General features: G+C 37.9%; 1 protein-coding gene across 4 annotated transcripts in view; it reads right to left on the reverse strand.

Moving 5' to 3' along the window:
- The window catches only part of SGK3 (serum/glucocorticoid regulated kinase family member 3), a 55,410-nt gene that overhangs the window by 3,307 nt on the left and 28,738 nt on the right, over positions 1–23,365 (reverse strand). For all 4 annotated transcript variants that reach the window (XM_040063824.2, XM_040063814.2, XM_040063835.2 and 1 more), the window contains exons 2-14: positions 22,867–23,071; positions 18,031–18,114; positions 16,034–16,106; positions 13,144–13,219; positions 7,430–7,517; positions 5,565–5,614; positions 4,447–4,504; positions 3,559–3,642; positions 3,331–3,462; positions 1,996–2,108; positions 1,744–1,780; positions 1,543–1,629; positions 678–773 (exon numbers count right to left, since the gene is read on the reverse strand). In XM_040063824.2, the coding sequence (XP_039919758.1) occupies positions 678–773; positions 1,543–1,629; positions 1,744–1,780; positions 1,996–2,108; positions 3,331–3,462; positions 3,559–3,642; positions 4,447–4,504; positions 5,565–5,614; positions 7,430–7,517; positions 13,144–13,219; positions 16,034–16,106; positions 18,031–18,114; positions 22,867–22,944 (1,056 nt within the window). In that variant the 5' untranslated portion in view covers positions 22,945–23,071. The remainder of the gene's footprint in view (positions 1–677; positions 774–1,542; positions 1,630–1,743; positions 1,781–1,995; positions 2,109–3,330; positions 3,463–3,558; positions 3,643–4,446; positions 4,505–5,564; positions 5,615–7,429; positions 7,518–13,143; positions 13,220–16,033; positions 16,107–18,030; positions 18,115–22,866; positions 23,072–23,365) is intronic.

Genomic DNA, 23,365 nt, shown 5'->3' on the forward strand with positions numbered 1-23,365 from the left:
CACCGCTGCCAGAACTTTACACTTGATAACTTCCCACCACCCTCCTTTCTTTACTCCTAACATGTTCTCACACTCCCAAGTAGCCACAGATGCCATCCAGCTTCAAAGCTCCCACTGAACTTGCCTGAAAAGAATCTGAGAATGGGAAAACAAATCCATCTACCTATTTAAGGCCCTATGGGAGGAGACAGAACTTGAGAAAACTAGAACAGATTCTTACTGGAGTAACTATATATGACTAGAAGAAGCATAGCAAGACTTTTTTGTTCTAATGATGGCAAAAGCTATGAGAAAACCCAAAATACGTAAGTAAAATAAATGTCTTTTAATTTTATTTATTCCAGTATTTCACAAAATTTTTCTTATAAGCTTTTTTGTTTTTAATTATGTACTATCACTGTTGATTCAGTTTACTCTCACAGTCCCTCAAAGTTATGATTACTGATTTTGCTGATGTCTACGAGCTTGCTTTTCCATGAACTGTAAGACACTGAGAGGCAAAGTAAAATCCAAAAGAGAAAAATAAGTGCTATGTTAAGTAAAAGACAATATGTTAATCTGCTTAAACAGAGTACTCTGATGTTATGAAAATATTAGCATCTTAAACAACACTCAAAGGTTACTTCAAATAAAAGAGGAGAGGGGAGGAAAGCAACCTTTACATATCAGGTACATACCAGCCCATAAAGCATTTCATAAAGAACTGCACCAAGGCACCACCAGTCTACTGTGTTGTCATAGGGCTGCTTTTTAATGACTTCTGGCGCAAGATACTAAAATAAATAAATAAATAAATAAGGTACTTTAGAGAGTTAGGGTAACATGGATAAAACTTAAGGTTTAGTCACACAGCAAACACTTTCAAGAAAAGTTGCTTCATAACAATCAAATGTTTCAGCTAAATACTACACCTCGCTCATCTTTCCCTGCCTTCAAAGGTCTTCCCTGTAATTTAAAGTATGTTTATCAAGTTACCAAAGTTTCTAATCCTCTGTTCAGTGAATCCCTCATATGTGTTCAAGCATTCCACATTCTAGGCTTTCCAGCGTAGTTTTCCCAGTAAAAAGACAGAGTTCAATAACTCAGTCAGCAAGTTCAGAGTTTTGTGCATATGCAATAATTGTCTTGAGGCACAGGTATTAATTCTCTATTAACTTACTAAGAATCAAAGGCAGGGTATGGTAAGTAGATTGATACTGACAAATCTGTAGCAGCTGTTACACAATCTAACTGTCCTGTGTCTACCCGGCAGTTAGGAGACGTGGGAGAAAAGGGTATTTGAAAAGAGCTGGAGAAACAGAGGAAGGAAGAGATGAGGTACGGCCACGAGGGCAGCAAGCAGTGGACACTGCATATTAGTAAGAATAACAATGAACAGATGTGTAGGGAGCTTGTCTTTGGTTTGGTTTCAGCTTATTAAAAGAATGCAAACCTCCCAGCAGCACACAACACAGTATTTGACCTTCCAGTTAAACAAATATTAATATTAGTCAACAGTCATTTATTACTGATAAAAAAAACCCATGAAAGTTGTCAACATACTTCTGGGGTCCCACAGAAAGTTGCAGTGGTATCAGAAGTTGCAATCCCTTCTTTACAAAGTCCAAAGTCTGTCAACACAACATGACCCTATGTTTAATAAAGAGTGATATGTTAAAAAGAGAATATGCTCAACATGTGAATACACAGAAGTGTCAATTTTGTGAGAAAACACAGAAAACGGAAATAATCTTGCATACTTACTAGTGAATCTAGGAGAATGTTTTCTGGTTTTAAATCCCTATTAGAAAAGAAGAGGTAGTAAATCAAAACAGCAGTCACATGTCACATGTCACAGAGGCAAGGGGCTTTACTATTCTTCAGCTGAAAGCTTCAAGTTTTGATGAAATTGTTATGTTCAAGTTTCCCTTAAGATGATTTCCTGTAGCGTTTTTTATTTGGTAATTTGTCCTATTTTAAATTTCTGCAGGGCAAGCATAGATTTCAGAAACTTACCTGTACACTATATTTATGGAGTGTAAGTAGCCCAGTGCACTGGCTATTTCAGCAGCATAAAATCTGGCTCTGTGCTCAGGAAAGGAACGTTCTCTTTGTAAGTGAAAGAACAGCTGTAAATATGCAAATAGGAAATAAGAATGTTACACAGACAATGTGTAATCTTGACAATACAAATCAGGTTAATGACAAGTAATTTTACAGTGAAGAGTTATTTTGTTGTCCACTTTTTATATTTTTATTTTTTAAGTACAATGAAATAGAATTGTTTTACTGCATGACTTAGTCATTACTTTACTCTTTTCCCTGCCTCTCTTTTGTAGCTCAGATGGATGGGTAACTCCAACACATTCCCTTAAAACTAGGACTAGTCAAAAGGAACTAGAGTAAATCACTAAGCTGTGAATAGAAGCTGGCAAGAGTAAATCATGCAAGATTGCCTCCAAGCAGAATATATAACCCTGGTGTCAAGTCATCTTTCATTTCTGCAAATGCGTGTATTCAAAGATTTGCATAATTATTTATAGAATTGTATTCTGAAATAACCTAGATGTAGATCACTGTGTGAGATGTATATTCCAAGCTGATCCACCAGTTCTCTCTACCACAGTGAACTGTCTGGCTGCAATTAATTTGACCAGATACAAAAGTCTAGACAAAGATTAAATTATAAATATACAGATTCAACTATACTACACACTCAACTTGTAAAGATTTTAAGAAAAATGAAATTTTCTGATTTCTGCCTACAAAGTTTATGAAAGATAAAAAGCCCCCCAGCTTTCCATTCCAATTTGAAAGCTGTTTTGAACTGTATTTTATTTTGCCCGTAACAGCACAAAACTAAGTTCTGCCCACAATTCAGAGTAGAGCAAACCAGGATTCTGCTAATACAGCCTAAGCAAGGTGACAATACGTTAGACAAGAAAAATGCCCATCTTGTCCCAACTCTGACACAATGTAATAAATTCAGCTGTCAGTTTCCTTCCTGCCCCTTTTCAAATATCAGCATCTCACCTAATGCAGATGCAAGAGGAAGACAGGGTTACACGGTGAAAAATGTAAATGTAAGATTAATTAATAATAAAGGTAAATTTCTATAAGTGTAAAATACAGTATTTGTATCTGACAAGCATTAATAAATTTGGAACTGTCAGTAAGAACAGGAACAGGGTCCAAATAGCTACAGAAGTCTGTAGCAACAGCAGATAATAACAGGATTTTCAATATTGGGAGAATGCTGATCACAGCCCATTGTAAAGGATCATTTCACTCCTCCCACTTACAATTAGCAGAATAGACTAAGACTAAAATGCAAACAAACCCACCACATACCTCTCCTCCATTAACAAAATCCAGGACAAAGTAAAGCTTTTCTGTTGTTTGGAATGAGTAATGTAATCCAACCAAAAATGGATGTTTCACATTTTTCAAAAGCACATTACGTTCTGCCATAATATGTTTTTGCTGCAAGAAGTAAGAGATCAATAAGTAAACAGGAATGATTTTGTAATTAAGGGAAAAAACAAGGGAGGTGGGTGGAAAAAGACAATTTATCTTAACCTCTTTCCTATTGAGAACAATTTTTTTCTGCAACACTTTGACAGCATAGTATTTCCCATCCAGTTTTCGTTTTGCAAGAAGAACCTGAGAAATTTAAAAAAAAGGAAGAAATGTGACTGCTGCAGTTCACATACTATTGGTAATATTTTATCATTTCAGTATAACTTGAAAGTGTTCATGCTATTTTTTCACAACGCAGTTCTTTGCTTCTAATACAGTCAGTCAGCAGTGTAATTGCCCATAAAGCTTACAGTCAGTTCAGTAAAAACTTATTCTGACAGTGGTATCATGAAAGACTAAATTATAACATTTGTTTTCCATTAATTTCAGCTTTACATGGGATAAATTGTAAAACTAATTGAATGAAAAACAACAACATGAAAAATAATTTTTTGAAATTAACTTTCGTTATAAAAATAATGAAACGGGTATTTCAAGAGGGATTCTTTTTGGCATCTTAGTAAAATAACAATACTTAAGTCATTTTTCAATGTGCTGTTGTTCCCACTGCTTCACAGTATCAGAGGTTTCACAAAATAGTCCATGACAACAAGAGGAAGAGCGCGATTTGTACTTCAGCCGCTGCATAAGCACAGGGGTACCTCCCTTCCTCCCTGGGGGAAACAGAGGATCCCAATTGCCCTTAACGAGAAAGGGAAAAAATCTCCCTTTTGTTAGTCCCAACAAGTGGCTGAGGCAGCCAACAGCTGCACCAGGGAGAAAATGGCAGGGCCACAGAGCAGCAGCAATGGGGATCCAAGAGAACACTTTATGGGCCACCCAAGAGCAACACCACTTCTGGAACCTCTGGCCAAGTCTCCAGTCACTGTGCACAAGAAACCAGCAAGTATCTTTGCACCACCATAATAAACAGGAATAAAAGCTCACCTTGCCAAAGCTGCCTTTCCCAATAACTTTCAGGAAATCAAAGTCTGTTGGTTTAGCACTGAAAGATATTTAGGAAGGAGACAGGTCATCTGGGTAGAAATTACAAGCCTTAGAGCTGTACAGCAGTGTAGTGTAGCACAATGGCCCGTAAGCACCCTCCTCTTCTTTTTCCACCCAGCACTGCTTCTGCAGATCTGTCCTCAGACACAACTCCTCTTCATTTTGCAACTCCATTTTCTTCTAGCAGAAGTGTTCAAGTTGCATCCTCTGAGTTTATTTTATTTACTAAGTTTAACCTTATGATGTAGAGAAGCAAGATCATTCTTTCATTCTCCATCGTCTAGTTCCCTGTAATTTCTAAGTCTCCATTTCACCATCATATCTCCTGGAGCTTATTTCCAGTGGTCCAAATGGATTCTAAAGCTTACATGAGGAAAGGACGGACTAAGTTTGTCTTTTCCTTCTTATTTTTTCTGTTCTTCCTTCCATCCAATCTTTCCTCGTTTTAAATTTCAGTAAGAGGAGAGAGGTCCTAACACCTGCCTCTTCTTGGTGTTTGTATGAATTCACTCTCAGTTTTTCCATTTCCCACATCACCACTCCTTTCAGTTTTTCCCAGGATTCCCTTACTCTTTCCTGAATACAATTCTGTCAGCAAAACAATTATCCATGTTTTCAAATTGCAAAACAAGTTACATCACCATACACCTCCCTGTTTATTACCCCCTAAGGGAAGGACTCTTATATTTCATTTCTTACTGCAATCTATTAACCACTTCCTCCTGCTAGCCCAGAAAAAAAAATCAATGAGGAAAGCAAAACCAAAACAGCAGTCATCTGCTAGAGGAGAAAAGCAGATTCACACAGAACTGAGAACAGAAACTCTGCAGAAGACACCAAACAGAGACACAAGTAACCACTGCAGTAACTGGGTAGCACCAACAATGCAAGCTGCTCCTCTGCCATGCAATAAACCAAACTTGTGTTTAGAAACAGTGGGAGCACTCCCAAGGTCAGTCTAACTTTTCAGGTTTTAAAATTAATTTTAATCCCATTTAATTAAATTTTAAATTTACATTTAATTGAATTACATGAAATTCAATTTAATTGAAACCTACTGAGGATTTCCAGATGGTCCCAGGTTGATATTCTGTGAGGTAGAGTTTAACTGTTGGGAGAAACAAAGAGGTTTACTTGTAGTACGTTTTCTTCTCTCTCATCTTTCAACCAATACTAATTTCAAAATACTCTACTAATCTGCTCAATCCATACTTTTACACTTGCTACATTAGAATTTTAAAGAGATCTAACATCTAGATTGGGAACTGAAATACCTAGCCATCATCACCTCGTCACAAATTCTTTCTACACACATCCTGTTCAAGGATGAAGGTAATGAAATATGTGCTCATTCAGAGAGGAAAAGATCAGAAATAAAACTCAAAGCATATTTCAAAAAACAATTTGCTCCTCATTCTGAACTTAACCCTTTCTGTTCCATGAACGTATTTTCTGCCTTTTATGCCAAATTCTCCAAGTTCTTACTAACACAGTAATTTTAAACCCACACTGTTTATATAAAAGTAATTAATGAAAGACACAGTGCTTTTAAAAACACCAAAGTGAACATTCTCCCAACCCCAAGAAAAACATTACTAACCTTTTCTATCCTGACATTAAAGGTTAAATAATTCAATTCCTGGAATTCCATGAACCTTACTGGTACACACCCAGGCAGAATTTATAAATTACAAGGAGCAGAGGAAGCCACTGTCATTTAGGTGATTTTTTCCATTTTGTTTTTGATTTAGAAAAGCGATATTTGTACTCTCACTGTGATTCTGGAATTTATCAGAGAAGAATGAACTGCAGTCAAGTACAAGTTACCTGGGGATAAGCTGCCAGGCAGCACAAACCAGTACTCCAGAAGTGGAAAGTGGTTTGACAGCAGCACTGGATGCCACTGCTCACTAAAATGAGCCAGTGGTACTGGACAGTTTTGAAAGAGCTACCGTAAAAATGACTCTTTTTTTCAAGGCTTTTTTTTGTTCCTCGTTGTTTGGCTCCATCATTTACAGTAATCATAAGGTGAATTTTCCACCAAAAATATGGGGTCCAGGCCATTATGCAGTACCTCTCTTTCTGGAATTCACTGTGGTATGACACATTATAAATTTTCCACAGACTGTTCATATCGTTCCTCATTACTTAAAGTACCTTTCAAAGGAGGAGGACATTGGAATTTTAAACCAGTGACTTTGGAAATGAAACTTTTAGAACACACTAAATCTCTTGTAGATCACACACAAATTGAAACAACTCTTACATCTTTAACAGGGGCTGAATAAGAAAAGTATTAATACCAGATCTTTATGCCAAGTAGTAATAGAGAAGACAAAGTTAAATATGGCTCTTCTGCCTTCCTAGAAATACTCCTTTTTTTCAAACTGTTTCTGGAGGCTGTAAACTAATTTTCAGAGAATCCATCCAACTATACAGTGGCTTTTTTGACAAAAGAAACTTCAGACCTCACACAGTGTTACATGTGAAATGAAATCAAATCCTTCCTTGCTCCTAAGTGACTTTTAGAAAGACTGCATTTTCTCCCCTGAGAGAATTCTATTTCTCCCTATCTTTAAAAAAGAAGAACGTACAAGCGAACAAAAAGACAATTAAACATTCTACCTCCCCTGCTCCATGCCAGATTTCCTAGCAAGAGCTTTTGAACAGACTGTAAAGACTCTCACAGCTAAGCTATGACTAAAGTTGTGTTTCTTTAATCCGTATAGCAAGGGGAATAAGCAAGACAAAGCCAGCAATCACTTTTACTCCTCTCTGCACATCTGGTGGAATTGAGTTGTTTAAAAGAACAGGAAAGGGATTTATTCCAAACCTACCAGTAGTTTTCAGTAAATAATATACCTAGGAAGGTTTCCCTCAAGTAGCTAAAATTTAGAAGACTGTTCTACTTCTGTTTTATTACCTTCCGACTGCTCCTTTCATCTTCATCTTCAGATGGATCTGACTGGTGTTTTGGGTTATCCATTTGAAGAAATGCTCTGACATCTGGGCTAGAAGCACAGTTAACTTCATTAGCACACCAACAGATGCACACAGCACACAGCAAGATTTTCAGCCATAAACACAGAGCATAGGATTGAACAGCAGCACACAGAGGAGTTACTCCTAACAGTTTTATACTTAAGTTCTGGTAATTAAGGACTGTGTACAAGCAATACTTTTACAGCAACATAATTCAATTCCCAAGTGTGTTATACAGCACAAACCTTTTCACTTGCAAAAACCTGACATGTTAAAAGTGCACGTATGTGAAGACTTCGGAAGGAAACACTGCAGAAATGCATTTAAAGATGGGAAGACCAGAAGAAATCATGAGTTCTATCTGGCTAGCAGCCACCAAGAAACTTTCTTCCAAAAAACTGAAGAGTTTAAATTTTTGTTTTCTAAAATTAACTGAATTGTCCAACACAGTAGGGAATGAAACACATCATCTGTATCCCAAGGAAAGACACATGTTCCAAGAGATACACAGCAGTAACGTTCCTCTCCCCATTCACTTTAAAGAAGAAGATGGTGATCTTCTATTCAGAATTCCTTTTGGCCAGACACTGTCAAAATGGTGTTAAGAAATCCTTCCAGTCAGCTGTAGGACACAAATGCTTCAGGAATTAGCAACAGGCTTCCCACAGTACCTAAGGAGATGCATTTTATCTTCAGCAGCAGTTCCAAGCTCTATCTTGGTAGGGCTGGGGGACAAGGACTGACAGAAAGGTGGGAAAGTAAGAGAATTCCAAGAACATGAATTTCCTCTTCCAGGAAGAAAGGCTTGTCCAACGGATCAAGAGAATAAAAAATCTTTCTGAACCACAGCACAGTGCAAATAAAGAATAATGTAATACAACTGAGGAAAAATTAATTCCTAAAAAAACGGGTATCGTGTACAGCCTGTATAAACCACTTCAATAGCTGATCTGAATCTTTCAAGTTCCTTCAGTTCACTAAAAGGTAACCTTATCGAGGCAGAAATCTTACCTACATTTCAGAGACAGAGTTGTTTGAGAAGGACTCAGGGGATTCACTGATAGGAAACTCCACATGAGCCACTTAGTACAAGAAAAGCACTAGTTTACTATGGAGCTGCTCTTTTAATCTGTCCCTAGAATATATAAAATAGGGTAGTTTTATGTAAGAAACAGATGTACTCGCCTTTTTCAATCCATTTACCCTCCCCATCTCTGAACAGTGAGGATCAGAAGTAAGAGATGAGCTGCTTCTGACACTTCTGCAGCTTCTGTAATTTCATGTCAGCACTACTGAACCTACCTCAAATCCTAGGCTATCTGAGGCTTCATCACTTATATTCTGTATTCTTAAATCCTATTTGAAATATGTCTTCAGTTACCTTCAGTCTTTCAGGTTTAAAGCACAGCAACAAGACTGTTCACATAATTTCCCACCATCATTTCAGTTTAATACTTCTCATTTTATATGCACTCCAAATTCTGACCTATTTCAGCATCTGTCTTGTATCCTGAGGCCAGGAAGACAAAAATCCCAGCTGTTTGAACACTGTGCTAATACCGGGTCCTGATGCAACAATTTCAGTTTCAGAACATTTGGATATCGTAAAATCAAGAATTCAAAGTTATGGTTAATGCTTTTCACAACAGAAATAGACCTTAATTACCTTTCAGCATTAATTATTTTGGACAACTCTCTCATTAAATAGAGCATGTTGTAATACATCTCAAATAGTTACTATAGTAACTTTGTTCATGACTGAATTCAGAGCAGGAAAAACATAAAAATATCAATCCACAGGAAAGGGTTGCTGTACAGTTGCAGGGTATTCCACAATCCACAACAGGCCAGAAGCAGAACTGATTAATGTTACACTGTTTACATATGCAATTCTAAAAGCACTGCAAAGAACTACTAATCAAAAATAAAAAGTTTAATGTACCAATTTCCTAGGCAAGACTGCAGCATATTATGCAAAAAGCTATACAGATTGATAGGCCTTCTACGCTGTATTAGCTCACATGGATTAACTCAATGTATTTTAGAATACATGGAAACTATTCCTAAAATAACTTCACCTATGAAATTAAAAGGATTGAGAAAGCCATTTTAAAAGGGATGCTCAATATACAATATACATACACTACCAGCAAAAGTTGGTTTTGTCTGGATTTTTATGATTGCCGGAATAAATTTATGTTGTGGATTATCTCTGAAATACACAAAAAGGTGTCAAGCTCTGCTTAGATACAGTTGCTTATGTAATACTCATTCTGCATTAGTCTTCCTGCAAAAAACAATGTAATGCCACACAAAATTTTGGACACACACAGAAATATGAACAAACGTAAAAAGTCACACAAATTTTGAATCAAAATGTTAAAATTAATAGCCAGTGGCAAAAACTTAACATGTAAGACCCACTTTATTTAAATAATGGTGCTCAGCTCCTCCTTCTTGTCACATTTTCTTAAAAAGTAAACCACTGATATATTTCTTACAGTAAGCAAAGGTTCAAAAAGCCTTAATATGATAAAGCACAGTAACACTTTAAAAGAGGACAATAATATAATGCAAAGTTTGCTTTCCCAAGCACAGACTGCAAGATCCTACAATTCAGGAGTTTCATATTCACTTTTATATTAATCAGATTTTGAAATCAGAAAAAAACTGTAGCTGATTTTCTTTTAAGGAGTACATTCAGACCCCGCTTCTCACTTACAGAACCGGTAACTCATTTCCCCACAGGCTGCAGTGTATTGTCATCCTTGAGTTCTTCAAGTGTTATGCAAATGTTCTCATTCTCATTAAGGAGCTACTTTGGACTATTTAAAAATAACTGCATTACATCTTTAATGCATCCTCTATTATACAGTTTTTCAAACTGGTTTTCTTTGGACATCTTCTGATAGAGAGCAATTAAATGCATTAATACTTCAGTGAAGGCTTACGTTTGAGGGGGTGAGCAGCCCACTTTCAGGAGTTGTGTAGCGTTTTAGGGAGGCTCACAGTGTTCACTAGCAACAAACTCCCAGCTCTCTTAAGGATATCAGTCAGCAAGGGGAACACATTATCAGATCTCTATCCCTACCTTTTCTTACAACACCTGCATTCTACCCATGACAGCAAGCTACCTATTACAGTAAGTTTGCTGAGGAAATGCAGCTTGAAGCCGGTCCACTTAATTCCCAATCTGGACTAAGCCAGTGATCCCACCTGTACTCCACCTGACAGTGACTGCAGGAAAATCCTTCTCAACTGTTCTCAGGTCCCTCTAAGCACTCCAACACACTTACGTTTTTCTTGGATTTTTTATTGAGCAAAAAGGTTTGACTTGGATACAATATTCAAGAAATGTGCCAGACCCAAGAAAAAAGTCCACTGATGGAAAATAAGAACATAGTGCTGCATGCTTCAAAGAATAATGTGAATATTAGCATCCTGGACACACTGAATCTGATATTTGTGCTTTTCACTTCAGATGTTCACGTGCCTTCCCATCCAGAAATGAGAACATCTTGAATCATCCTTAAGCTTTTAGTGAAACAATTTTCCTAAGAATTACTTAAAATATACGACATGCTGATACTGGTTTTAAAGCTTGAAAGATTCTGTGGTGCAAGGTGGATTTCCTGACGGTTCTGTGACAATGCATAACCCACGTCTTCCTTGTACGTCACTAACTTTACATAAGTTATTTGACCTAGTATCAAATTTAATTAGCACATTAAAGCAAAACTAAAAAAGCAAGGATCGACTATCTGTGAAGACTCAGTCATCACGTATCCCTTGAGTACTTCTATCAGATTATACAAAAAATCCCAAGCACCAAGATCAAAAGATTTGGTATTTCTTCTGTAACAACATTCATTGGCACACAGAAAAGGTGACAGATTACATAATTATTAATACGATTTGTTGCAGTGCAACACTGCAAAAAGTAAAAGCTAACTTGTGTTTGAAAGAAAAACAGCACAGAAATTACTACAAAATTAAATGCTTTTGCACTAAACTGTGCATTAAAGGCTTTTTCTCCTTAACTCACTATTTCTGTAAGGCTGGGGTAGAGGAGAACAGTACAAGACAAACTCTGGTCTCCACTGATTGTTTTTATTGTAGAACTCTGTTTAATAGGCTTATTATTGAACACACTTTCATCAGCACCAAACACTATCAGACCTATGTCTTAACCCTGGTTTAAGTCAGTTTAATGGACCAGGCAAGCCAGGTATCGTACTAGAGAACACTGATTCTTCTACAGTTACATTCAAGCATAAAACAATTTTAAAAGCTCAGAAAAATTTAAGCAGGCAGGTAGATTTGAGGTTTGATACTCCTTTTTTTTTTTTTTTAGCACACCATTTTCTGCCATCCATAACAAAAAAAACACATTTTACCTTTGGAGAACAAATACAGTATGTTTTGAAACAAAAATATTTGGTAATTGGATATACTGACCACCGAGAAGGAGACTGGCCTAAATAAACCAGTATCCTTTCCCAATGAAACAGATTCAGTAATTTGTTATATTGAAGTGCTCTGTATTATTTCCCAAAGAACAGTATCACGAACACAAAACTCATAGTATTTGTTCTGGTGGGAAGGTATCCTTCATCCTTCTGTAAAGACTGTTACTAATTTTTTCTCACTAAGCAAAAGAAGTATGTATTAAATGCTCCTTTTTATCTAGAAAGGAAAGGAAGTACATATTTCAGGGTGACAGGACATTAAATAGTTCATTTGTTGTGAAAAAAGAAAATCTGACTGCATGCTGCAAACTGCAGTGATATTCTGTTAGAGTTACTTTTTTCCTGGGGGAAATGGGCAATTTCACAGGTTGTATAAATAGGCTAATTAAACAAAGCATATACATTAAAGATATTCACTCAACTCTAAAGCCAAGCATAGAGCTTTACCATTTTACCAGTTCAAGCAACATAGAAAGCTGCACGGATTTAGCTCAAACTGATCACAGCTTCCAACTACAAGAAGGCACCAGCTTGGTCTGTAATGAGCTCACACACAAAGCACTGTTCTCCAAATTTAACTGGAGCTTTGTCCTGACACCACCTCCCATTCACCATGGGTGGAGGTGAACACTTCTGCAGTTCTGCTGGGAAAACTTTAGGTACAAGCTTATTCATCACTTCCTTCAGGCAGCTCAGCTTGGTTATCCCAAACCATGTCAGCAAGCTAATTACGCCACTCTGGTTACCATGCTTTAAGCAAGTTCTGGAGCACACACAAAATGCTCTTAACAAAAAAAGGATGCAGGCCGTGACTGACTGCCAGCAGCAAAGCAGCAAGTGACAGCAGGGCCCTCAAACAGTTCAGCCATGGCAAAACAAACACCTGCCCTACAGCAATAGTTTAGGGTTAGCGGAATCTGCAGCCCTGGAATTAAGATCAGTTAATTGCTTGCAAACTGATTTGTAGGCTGGTTTTCAGAAAACAAAAACACTTTTATACTCTTCAGTCTGTAGATTTTTCCTGAATGGATGGCCATATAAAGTTTATTTTCTTTATACTGAAGAGCTCTGAACAGGTAAAATACATTTTCTGGTTAAATACCTAATTTGCAATTTTGTATTTAACATCTCTTTTCATCTCATGTCTTTTCAACAGCCCTTAAAAAACAGAAATGAAACTACTTACTGGTTGCATAGCTCTGGCTGTCTAACTAAATTTTGAATGAATTCATTCAGTCCTGCTCTTCTCTGTTTAATAAAATCTGAAAAAAAACAGATTTATAGAATCATCAGTCAGCTTGTGAAAAACTTAATTTCTTATTCAGGTTTTTTAGGATTTAAAACAGCAGTTAGGAGGAGACTAGCCCATGACTGATTTAGAACGGGATTAGTTCTACATATCAAAACTGTTAGCTTAAAACATTGAACTGAGCTGAAAGAACAAATTTCAGTTTTTCTGTAACACTGCTTAAAAACGTTGAAAGCCAGGTGGATTAGAAGTGACACCCTGTGCTTCAAGAACAGTGTGTAACCACAGCTGTGTGTAACCGCAGCGGGCTAACCTGTGCAGCCCTCATTGCATGGGTGAGTCCTTCAGCACCTGATTCCACAGGGAAAAAACCCCAAGAACCCACTGGCAAAACCTGACATCAGTTGCACAAGTCAAGTTTTTACATGAACAGTCCCACCAAGCAGCATATTTCCAAAATATATGTATGGCAGAAAAATTACACAATTCATCCTGCCGGCAGGCACCCAGATAGAGCCATCAAAGATAACAAAATAAAATATTTCCTTTAGATTTTGAAATCATCTCCAACATTAAAAAAGATAATCCTCAGAATCCCTTCCCTTATCTAAATCTTAAGACACATAACTGTTCTGTAGCAACACGGAAAGATACATGAAGGATTTAGAATAGAAAGAGAGTTGTAACATAAAATGAAAGTGTGAAATGGAACAATCTTATCTTTCATTACTCATACCGACAATAATTTGTCTGGAAAAAGAATATTTAACTTGTGCACTAACTTTTAAGGCATTCCAATGACTGTCATATCCAGATTACTGACGATTTAAAAAATTTTAAATTAAAATTAAGTTTTAATTAACAGCTGTATTTAAAATATCAAGAAAAATGTCCATATTGTTTCAGAGATATAATCCCTGAACCTTTCCTATGGCATTTAATAATCCCAAATTACAGACATCTAACAGAAAAGTAAATCTGCATACAGATATTATATTATGGGAGTGACTAACATCAGCAGTTTCAGTGTGGCAGATGTACAGTGTCATCAGTCACTCTAAGCCTACAGGGCTATCCATGCTGGTGAGGTTAAAACACCTATAACATCTGAAATTTTCAGGTTCTGTCTTCTGACTGGTTTCTGTTCCATTTTTCTCAAGTTTAAACAAGATTAACTTTAAAATAACCTCAGCACCAATAAAATTGGAGCATTTAAATGGTAATTTAAATGACAGTATTTTTTGTAGTTTTGGGTAAAGGGATGTAAAGATCTCACTCTGCTGCATTTCTATGCAATAGCACAATGCTGCATACTCATGGATGGATTACAGAAGTAAAATACCTTTTCCGTATTTGTAAAATGTGTGACTTGTTTCAGGAGCCAGCAGAAACATTGCATCAAAGCTTCAATAAATCAGTGTTAAGAAAAAGAATTATTTACATAAGCATCATGGCTCCATCTCCACCCTGCCTCCCGGTAAGAAACATCTTGGGAACTATTTAGTTTCTCATACTTCAAGGATTTCAGTGTAGTTCACGGAAATTTAAAACAAGTTTGAGGACTTTGTTTTTACATATATAATTTTAATAAAGTTTTAGTTGAGGGTTTTTTCCCCATTAAAACTCCAGTTTCCTAAATTTGGCTCCAAGAAATCCACCTGCATATTTGCCTGTACAGCAAACAAGACTGTAGGGCATCCTCTGGTCCTCAGCCAGTTCTGAGAATCCCAAGGTCAGAGAAAAGGAACCAGAACTGAACTTTGTCTCCCTGTAGACAAAATACACGTAGACCTTTTGGCAATTATTTAAATTTTTATCAGAAGAGAACATCAGAGCTTGGATACTTTTACTTGATTATTCTGATAAAAAATAAAACAGCACTTCCCATCAGGATCCAGATGATCGATCTGGAAAACTAGGTTTGCTTGTCAGAACTTTAAAAAACCCAGATCTACACATCCTAAGAGTTAACAGCTTTGGATCCATTTGATCCTCAGCAAAGAAGAAAATGAAACAATGGAAACAGGTGCAGGAGGAGATGAAACTACAGTCTGACCACATCAGCAAGCCAGAGGAGGGCGGGAGGGTCCAAAGAACATCGGGAAAAGCCTGAAGTAAAAATGGCTTGAATGAATAGTACAAACACACAGAGCAATGGCCTGGCATTCCCATTTGCCTTTTTAGTTATTCATCTGTGGTGCCACCCAGGTTACTTCAAGGCACTTTACAAGTGACTTTTCTTACTATTTCACTGCGTACAGAGCAAGCTAAATGGGGACCTATCACTGGTAACTGGAGCACAACACGTTCACATCGCACACGCTTCCTGCTGTTGTTCCACTTACAGAAGTTCATTTTCACCTGAACTGTATAAGGAAGCACATTTAGATACAGAGAGTTCAAAAGTCCTCAAAGATAAATCCTTGAGTTATTTCATTTCTCAGAGGAGGTGGTGGGGGTAGTCACACAAAGAAAGTTTAAAAGGGACCACGCATAACACTTAGGAGGAGTCTGGGGTTTGGCTTTTGCTTTTATTGGAGAGAGATCACACGTGACAACTCAGAATCGGGACACAGGAGGGTGGGGAGGAGCTACAGCCTTCAGTGCAAGAGAGGCACTGGACAACCTAGCAATGCTTTGTTCACTATCACAAGGTAAAACACCTACCCACGCTAGTTCCTGCTCTTGACTGAAGCATGACTAAACTGCTTTAGTCACTGTTTTGAGGACTGCTGCAAAACTCATCTAAGATAGCTTCTTGTAGGCTGGAATAGATCAATTTTCATATAAAGAAACTGACAAAATGAATAACAAGATGATGACATACCAGGATCAAAATTATCTCCAAATATTCTTTTAGCTGGAATCTTCAGGTTCATGGTGGGAAATTGCTTCTTTAGCTGAAAACAAAACACATAAAACTGGATTGTGCTTAGACATTAAAGTACCTAGAAATAATTGCATTTTGTTTGTTTTCTGATGAACAGTTTGAACACCTGATTATTAGTAATTCTGCTTCGCTATGCCATTTCCTCTGTTCATACACATGGGGGAAAAAAACATACCCAGAACAATCTGTACTCAGCTTATTTGTAATAGACATACCCTTTTAAATTCAAAGGCCATCTCATCTTCATCTTATGGAACACTAGAGCAACAGTGCAAACTGATTTGCTCCAGATTGAAAAAACAAATTTCAGTGTTGTTTTTGTTTTCCTTTTTCTTCCTTCCTCCATCAATTCTTTAACTCTTTGGGTTTGTTTTTTTTCATGCTTGCACAGGGCTGTATGCATGAGGTTTGCGATGGGCTGGGGATACAGGCATCTGGGTTTTGTCCAAATTACATTCTTAAAGCTTTAGAAATCACAGGTGGTCTACCCCTACATCAAAATTGCAAACAGATGAACAATCTATTTTAGGATCTTGCACTTGATAATTCAATTATTATTATTATACTTAATAAACTAACCAGAAGGTAGTAAACAATAACAGTGAATTATGTGTTAAAAAACCCCCAAACTTGACACTAATCAAGCCTCGACTACAATTTCTTCACCTTCAAGTCTCAAGAAGAACAATCTTACTCTCATCCTCTTAATTTAAGAGAGTAGTTTTCTAATACAGTAGCTGGCAATTCTTTTTGCCTTGGCAACACCAGTATTTCTTTCTGTTAGCAGCACAAATTCTTTTTGGTGTATATATTGTATGAATTACACTGAACAGAAACTGGACTAAATCTCCTCCTGGTTTTGCTTCCCCAAGACCTCACCTCTGACCATATTAGAGAGACCAGGGCTGAACAAACTTCAGCAGAGCAAGGCCAATCCGAGTGGCAAGAGGATGTGGCAAAAGAACAGGATCAGAACACTCCCTCTGAAAGGAGGATTTTCTGCATTTACATCCCTTACAGGTCTATCCCTGCAAGATGCAGGCAAAGCATAGCATGGGGTATCCAGGGGCCTTTCAACTCAAACCTTTCCAAGAACATTTCCAAGCTCACAGCCTGTGTTTGGAGACCACTGCCACGTGCAAATCCATGCACAGGGAGGCAGAAGAGAGAAGCCTGACTACCTTCCCAGTGAGATAGTGGAAGGGAAGGCACAAACAAGCAGCTGGTAATATTTTAGTATCGGAATCAGAGAGGAACAGTTTCCTCTTTTGTTAAAGCAAAAATTATGGTCTCTAAACACAAAGAACTGGAGGAAAGTATGGACACAGCACACATAACTCAGACACGTATCTGAACAAGTACTTACCCCACTATGTAAAAAAGACAAAACCCTCTTCCAGCATCAAACCCAAGAACTTCATACTTAGTTGCTGAAGGGGCCTATTTTTTTTGGAACACTGACCACATTTTTTTGTGCAAAAAAATCATACCTGCTATGAAACTGCGGGTATGAATTGCCATCATTGACTGACTAGAAAATTTCTATTAAGAAGCAAGGATTTGTTCGTTGCTTTTAGTACTTGAAAGAAAAACACTGACTTTAGGAGAAATACATCTAACTAAAATGTTTTGTGGGTTTTTTTAGCATGAACAAAAGCATGTTTTGTATGTTTTGACAACAACTAAGCTGGAAGTTTCATTAAGCTATGATCTCAAGGAACTATAAAAATTGTGACAAGTAAGTGGATTTTGAGTCTGAAATTCAAACAAACCAAAGTTTAAAAAACCCACTCCATCATTTTCTTTAATTAGGCTTCTATGGTTATTAAATGTTGACTCAAACTCCTCAAGAGAGGATTAACTCAAACCGTAACATTGCAAACAAGTGCTACTCTGCTATTCTGGCATGATTTCATAGCTTGCTTCTTGCTTACCGTGTTGTAGAGTTTATCAAACTCTGCATACCGTCGAAAGACAAACCACTCATTTCTGCCAACAGAGACCAACACTTTGTAAACCTGTAGGAACAAGGACAGCGCTATTACCTACAAAACTTAGTAAAACATCCCAGGTTTCATCTTGTGGTGGAAATAAGGGCAGGTTATTAAATTTATTGTGTAAATGCATTTATCGAACCATGTATTTCTTACAGCTAGTCACACAGACATTAACAGGAATTATTAAAAGAACAATTAAAAGAATCTGGTACTTTACAGAAATTTTTCTGAACACCACATAAGCAAAAAGTAACACCAAAATTGATTTAGTAGAGTTTCATGAAATAGTTAATATCCAAAAAACACCTGGCCATCAGATAGAAATCTATTAGAATTTAATATAAAATCTGTTAAAAACTCTATAATCCATAATAAAGACTAATATTAAAGAAGCAAAACATTTAAAAATATGGAAGACTGCCTTCACCAAAACCTAAAGAGAAAGTACATATGGAAGGTACAAAGATAACTATTCACTTGAACACCCTAAATACAGAAGAATCCTGGCTGATGGCACAATTGTTCAGGGAGGAAAAAATGGTGCTGTGGCTGAAATACAGCCCATATAACGTAACATGCAGCACTGGGATGAAGGGAGGTATAGCTGGAACCTGCTGCATACCTCTGGCCTTTCAATTGCATGTCTCAAAGCATTTCAGTAGCTAGATTGTCAGTCCCTGCATTCATAAATCTGGTTGGTAGCTGTGTGTCCAGCAGGCCTCCCCTGTCTCTCAGGCAATTAGCTGTCTATACTTCTCTACTTTCTTGTACTTCCAGAGGGAGCTCAGCTATTCCTTCAGGGAAGATGATGGGCACAGCAAGGAAATGAGTGCAGAGCGCTGCTAATTCCCAATGCAGACAACTGGACCAATGCCCCAGTCTCCCTTCTGGCCTGCAGCAGCACCTTGGCTCTCTCTCCAACTCCGCAGTGGCAGTGGCAGCCACCACCATCAGTTCCTCAGCCTGAGGGCTGCAGTCATGCTGTGGTAATTGCTCACATAAGCTGTTCTCAGCTCCAGGCCCTGGGGAACACAGGAAGCTGGATGGAAGCATCCAGCAGAATGCTGATGAGACCTTCTAAGGAAACCCGCTTTGCCTCACACTGCTGAACAAGTGTTAGCATAAAACCTACCCATTCCCCTTCTAAGAGCCCCCCTAGACTGCAGACAGCGAAAGCTTCAGCTGCAAAACTTAAGCACTGTCCTCCTGAACTGTGTCTCTTATACAGCAATCAAATCCTACAAACGATGTCCAAACACGAAACACCTCTGCCCCCCATGACTGCACGGCAAATCAATGTCCTGAACAGACTCGAGCCGAGGGCCAAGGCAGCTGGGCACAAAGCAGAGGCAGCAGAGTGCACAGACAAGCACAACTCAGGGTGCGAGATGATATCCACCTCCTTGGCAACCGCTAAATTGAAACAGCTTTGTTCTCAGAGCAGCTGTAGAACAATGACACAACCAACATTTTTTACACAACAGAGCATAAAAAAAACCCACCTGTATGAGGTCACCTAATTCATACCACTAACGATGCTCTTGCACCTCCCCAACAAAGGAAAAGCTGCCCGTGCAACAGTTATGGACACACTAAGAGGTAAGAAAACACACAATATCCACAAAGAATCTGGTAAAACCTAAAATCATGGCATGTCTGGGCTGTATTGCTACTCTCAGCTACACCTGTGTAATGATTAGAGAGATGTGCAATGCTTATTTCTAGAAAGGTGGGGGGAGGAATCTAGACTTACTTAAATGATAACATTTTTAAGTCTAACTATTCCTAATCCAGATTTGTTCTTAGAAAACTCCTTAAACATCGACATGATGCATCCACAACTCATAGTATGTGGGTAAAAATGACAAAGCTTAGAGGAAAATAAAAAGGAAGAAAATAAACAGAATTCCTGAAAACATCACCATAAAATATCTTCCCAGATACAGACAGGACAGGATCCAGCTATTTCTGGATACTGTAGGATTTCTTCACAAAGTAAGTCATTGAAATTAAAAGCCTTCAACTCTGTGGTAGCTCATGCTCCTGGATTAAAAGCTTGATTTTTATAAAACGAAGAAAAATAAAAAGGTAGGCTGTTTTCCAATTTTGACAGAGCAATCATTGAGAAAGGAAGGAAACTACTGTCAACAAATAAAATGAAAAAAACCCTCCAGTTTCCACAGGGCTGGGGATTAATATTATACATCACAGGTCTGAGACAAAGTTTTCAGATCTAATCAGACATACAGCACCCTTGAAAGAGATTTTTTAATAATCCTGCATACGATCTGGGTGTAAAGGGAGAAGAGAACAGGTCAGAAGAGAAAATTAAGCCTCAGACATCAAAAAGCATAGGGATAAAAGTGAGAAACCCAAAACAAAGCTATTTGTCAAAGCAGGCAGAAGAATGACCTAATAGGCAGCAAGGACAGAAAGAATTAATACAGGCTAGATATGGCCCAAAACAAGGAAATGTTTTACTCTTTTTATGGAGAAAGTGAATGCTGAATCTTCAGAGAAATGCAGGACAGTGAACTACTGTGGGTTTACATAGAGGCTTGGTTGCCATGAATTAAGTGGAAGCAAAAAAGGTTCTCTGCCAGAACCCCAAAAAATGCTAGCATGTAATCATTTGAACAACAACAACGACAAAAAATGGTAGTAAATACATCAAAAGTATGCAGTATTTAACAAAACCAAATCAAATATTCAATACAAGGTCATGAGAATGCTCAGGAGGAATGAGAAGTTCACTTCCAGAGACAAAACTGAAAAGCTCATTTAATTATCAGAATGACGACTTCTCAGACAGATGACTGTTTTAAAAAATGCTTTATCAGAGTGTGAGGGGAAAAAGTAGAACTAGCAAAAGCTAAGTTGCACATACTTGTCTTTTTTCCATGCCAGCATTAAGTGAGCCATTGAGAGATTTGACCTGAAATTCAGTTTCTATTCAGACCAATAGGATTTTAGAAGCGTCTCAGAAGGAGCAGTGATACTGTGAGCAATGGTAAAGTGAAGCCTATACGGTCACCTGAAATCTTTCCTAGCCGTTTATCACTCTGACTTTTCTTTTCACCCCAAGCAAAAACCCTTTCTACTCTTCTTTCTAGAAATGGCACTAGTGTGGCCATCAAAAGAGGCAGTTATACCTACCACAAATTTGTTAAGAACTGTTTCTCCCCTGCACCCCTTTCTCATTCCTTGTCAAAGTACTGACAGGATCCTGTCATTACACGCAGCTACAGAAGAGGGGACACAGCAACAGCACTGACACATGCTGGAATTCACAGTTTCTACCATGAAGTTTAATAGGACCCTCACTTCTGTTACCAAATCCTAAAATATATGTGATAATATTCGAAAACTTGGTTGTGAAAGCACTTCTTGTCAAGCTGCTAATTACTCCCTGTCTCAGAAAGCAGAAGGCAGCAAGACAAAGTGTACCACCACACAGTGTAAGCCGGGCTGGATTCTTTCCCCTCTCCTCCCTCAGCCCCCCATTTCTGATGTTTCGTACATCTTTCTAAAGGACACACACAAAGCAAGTGCCTTTACACTGCTCAGACTGTCTCACAGACCTCTCGGTAAAATGACCTGGAGACCACAGCATTAGTACATGCTCAATGTACCACACTAGAGTATTTTAACTGCAGAACTGCCAGCACTGAGGCAACAAAACAAACCTGTTCTGCTCAAGTTTAGACTCTCACAAAGGTTTTCCTGCTCACCTGAGTTTCACACGAATGCAGAAGTTCAAGGAATTAGTAAAGTTCTCTTTTGTTTATTCCCTTTACCAGCACACTCCTTCCCCAAGCTACATCTTGACACGCTCGCTTCTCCGAGGGAGGTGAAGAGGAAAGGGAGACAACATAACTCATAGTAAACCATTGTTCTGCTGTATTCTTCAGACAGCAACTCCATATAAGGGTGTTTGCATTCCTCATCTGAAGAGTGACTAACTCACTCAATGAAAAAAAAAAAATCTTGGAGGAAGTTGCACAAGAGCAATGAAACAGTTTGAGCCTTCTAAAGCAAGTACTTTGATCTTGTCATTTAGGGTTATATAGAGGCCAAACAAAAATCCATACCACACTACTTTATTTTTCAGTATGCAATGCAAAGAATTTCCCACACAACAGCAAGACTTCACGACCAGAAAGTCAAACTGGGAGGCAAAGAAAGGAAGAGGGAGAGAAATGACAAGAAGTGGAAATGGGAACAGGATAGGAAAAAACTCATAAGCATTAGAATCAGAAACAGGAAGGAAGACAAAAAAAAATGTTTTAAAATTTTTTGATGGTTTGTATTTTTTCATTTTACACAAAAAAATTACAATAGTATAATAAGGTATCAGTGAAAGAATGGACATTAAAACAAACCAACAAACCCCAACAAAGAACCAAATCCACACTTTATCCCTTTACAAAATAAATGTCTTCATGAAAAATCACGCAGAATGCCAAAAATGGTACCAGAATGTTCTCCCTGTACTTGGATACTTAATTATTTTATACAAGCAAATGCAGCTATTTGGGGTAGAAATAGCAGAAATTTGTAAAGGCAAGTTCTTTTGCCTAAAGCAACACAGGTAAACACTGTAAAATATTCAAAATACTGACTATGGCCAGTACTCACAAGAGCAAGGAAACTGATTTCCATAAACCTATTGAAAATAATACGAAGCTTAGTAGGAGAAGAAAAGAAAGCAGCACTGCTAGGCACCAACAGCCTATGCCTTTGCCCACAGTGCTTACTCTCTTACATACTTACAGTAAATCTCTTTTTCTTTTCTCTGTGTTCATCAGAGCTGGGAATGCTAACGCTTGGGCAGCTCTCTTTGAGATCCATTGTAGGTTCCTTGTGACAGATTTGTTACAGGACCTCACTTCGGGTGTCGCACTCAGGAGGTATCGTCAACGGTACTGATGCAAGATCCGCAGCTTTTCTTGAGAAAACGTGAATTCCATCATGCAATCTTGAAGTGAACATAGAAGGAAAATTTAAGTACAGGAAATCTTAACTCACAGTGCTAAAAACCTGTGTGACAAGAACTTTTGCTGGCAGGAAATGCACATTTATATGCACATATAAAGCCACAATCATGCTTATTTTGTAAACTTTCATGCTTGCAATCCTTTGTTGTTTCACTGAAATCATTCACATTCTCCAAGGACACAAGTGCATCCAAAAAAACCCACTGAGCTGTGTAGACATCCTGGAAACAGATTTGAGCCACTACAGAGAATACTCTGTAGGAACAAAGAGCATG

The sequence above is a fragment of the Hirundo rustica genome, chromosome 1 (genome assembly GCF_015227805.2).
Source record: "Hirundo rustica isolate bHirRus1 chromosome 1, bHirRus1.pri.v3, whole genome shotgun sequence".
Classification (NCBI taxonomy): domain Eukaryota; kingdom Metazoa; phylum Chordata; class Aves; order Passeriformes; family Hirundinidae; genus Hirundo; species Hirundo rustica.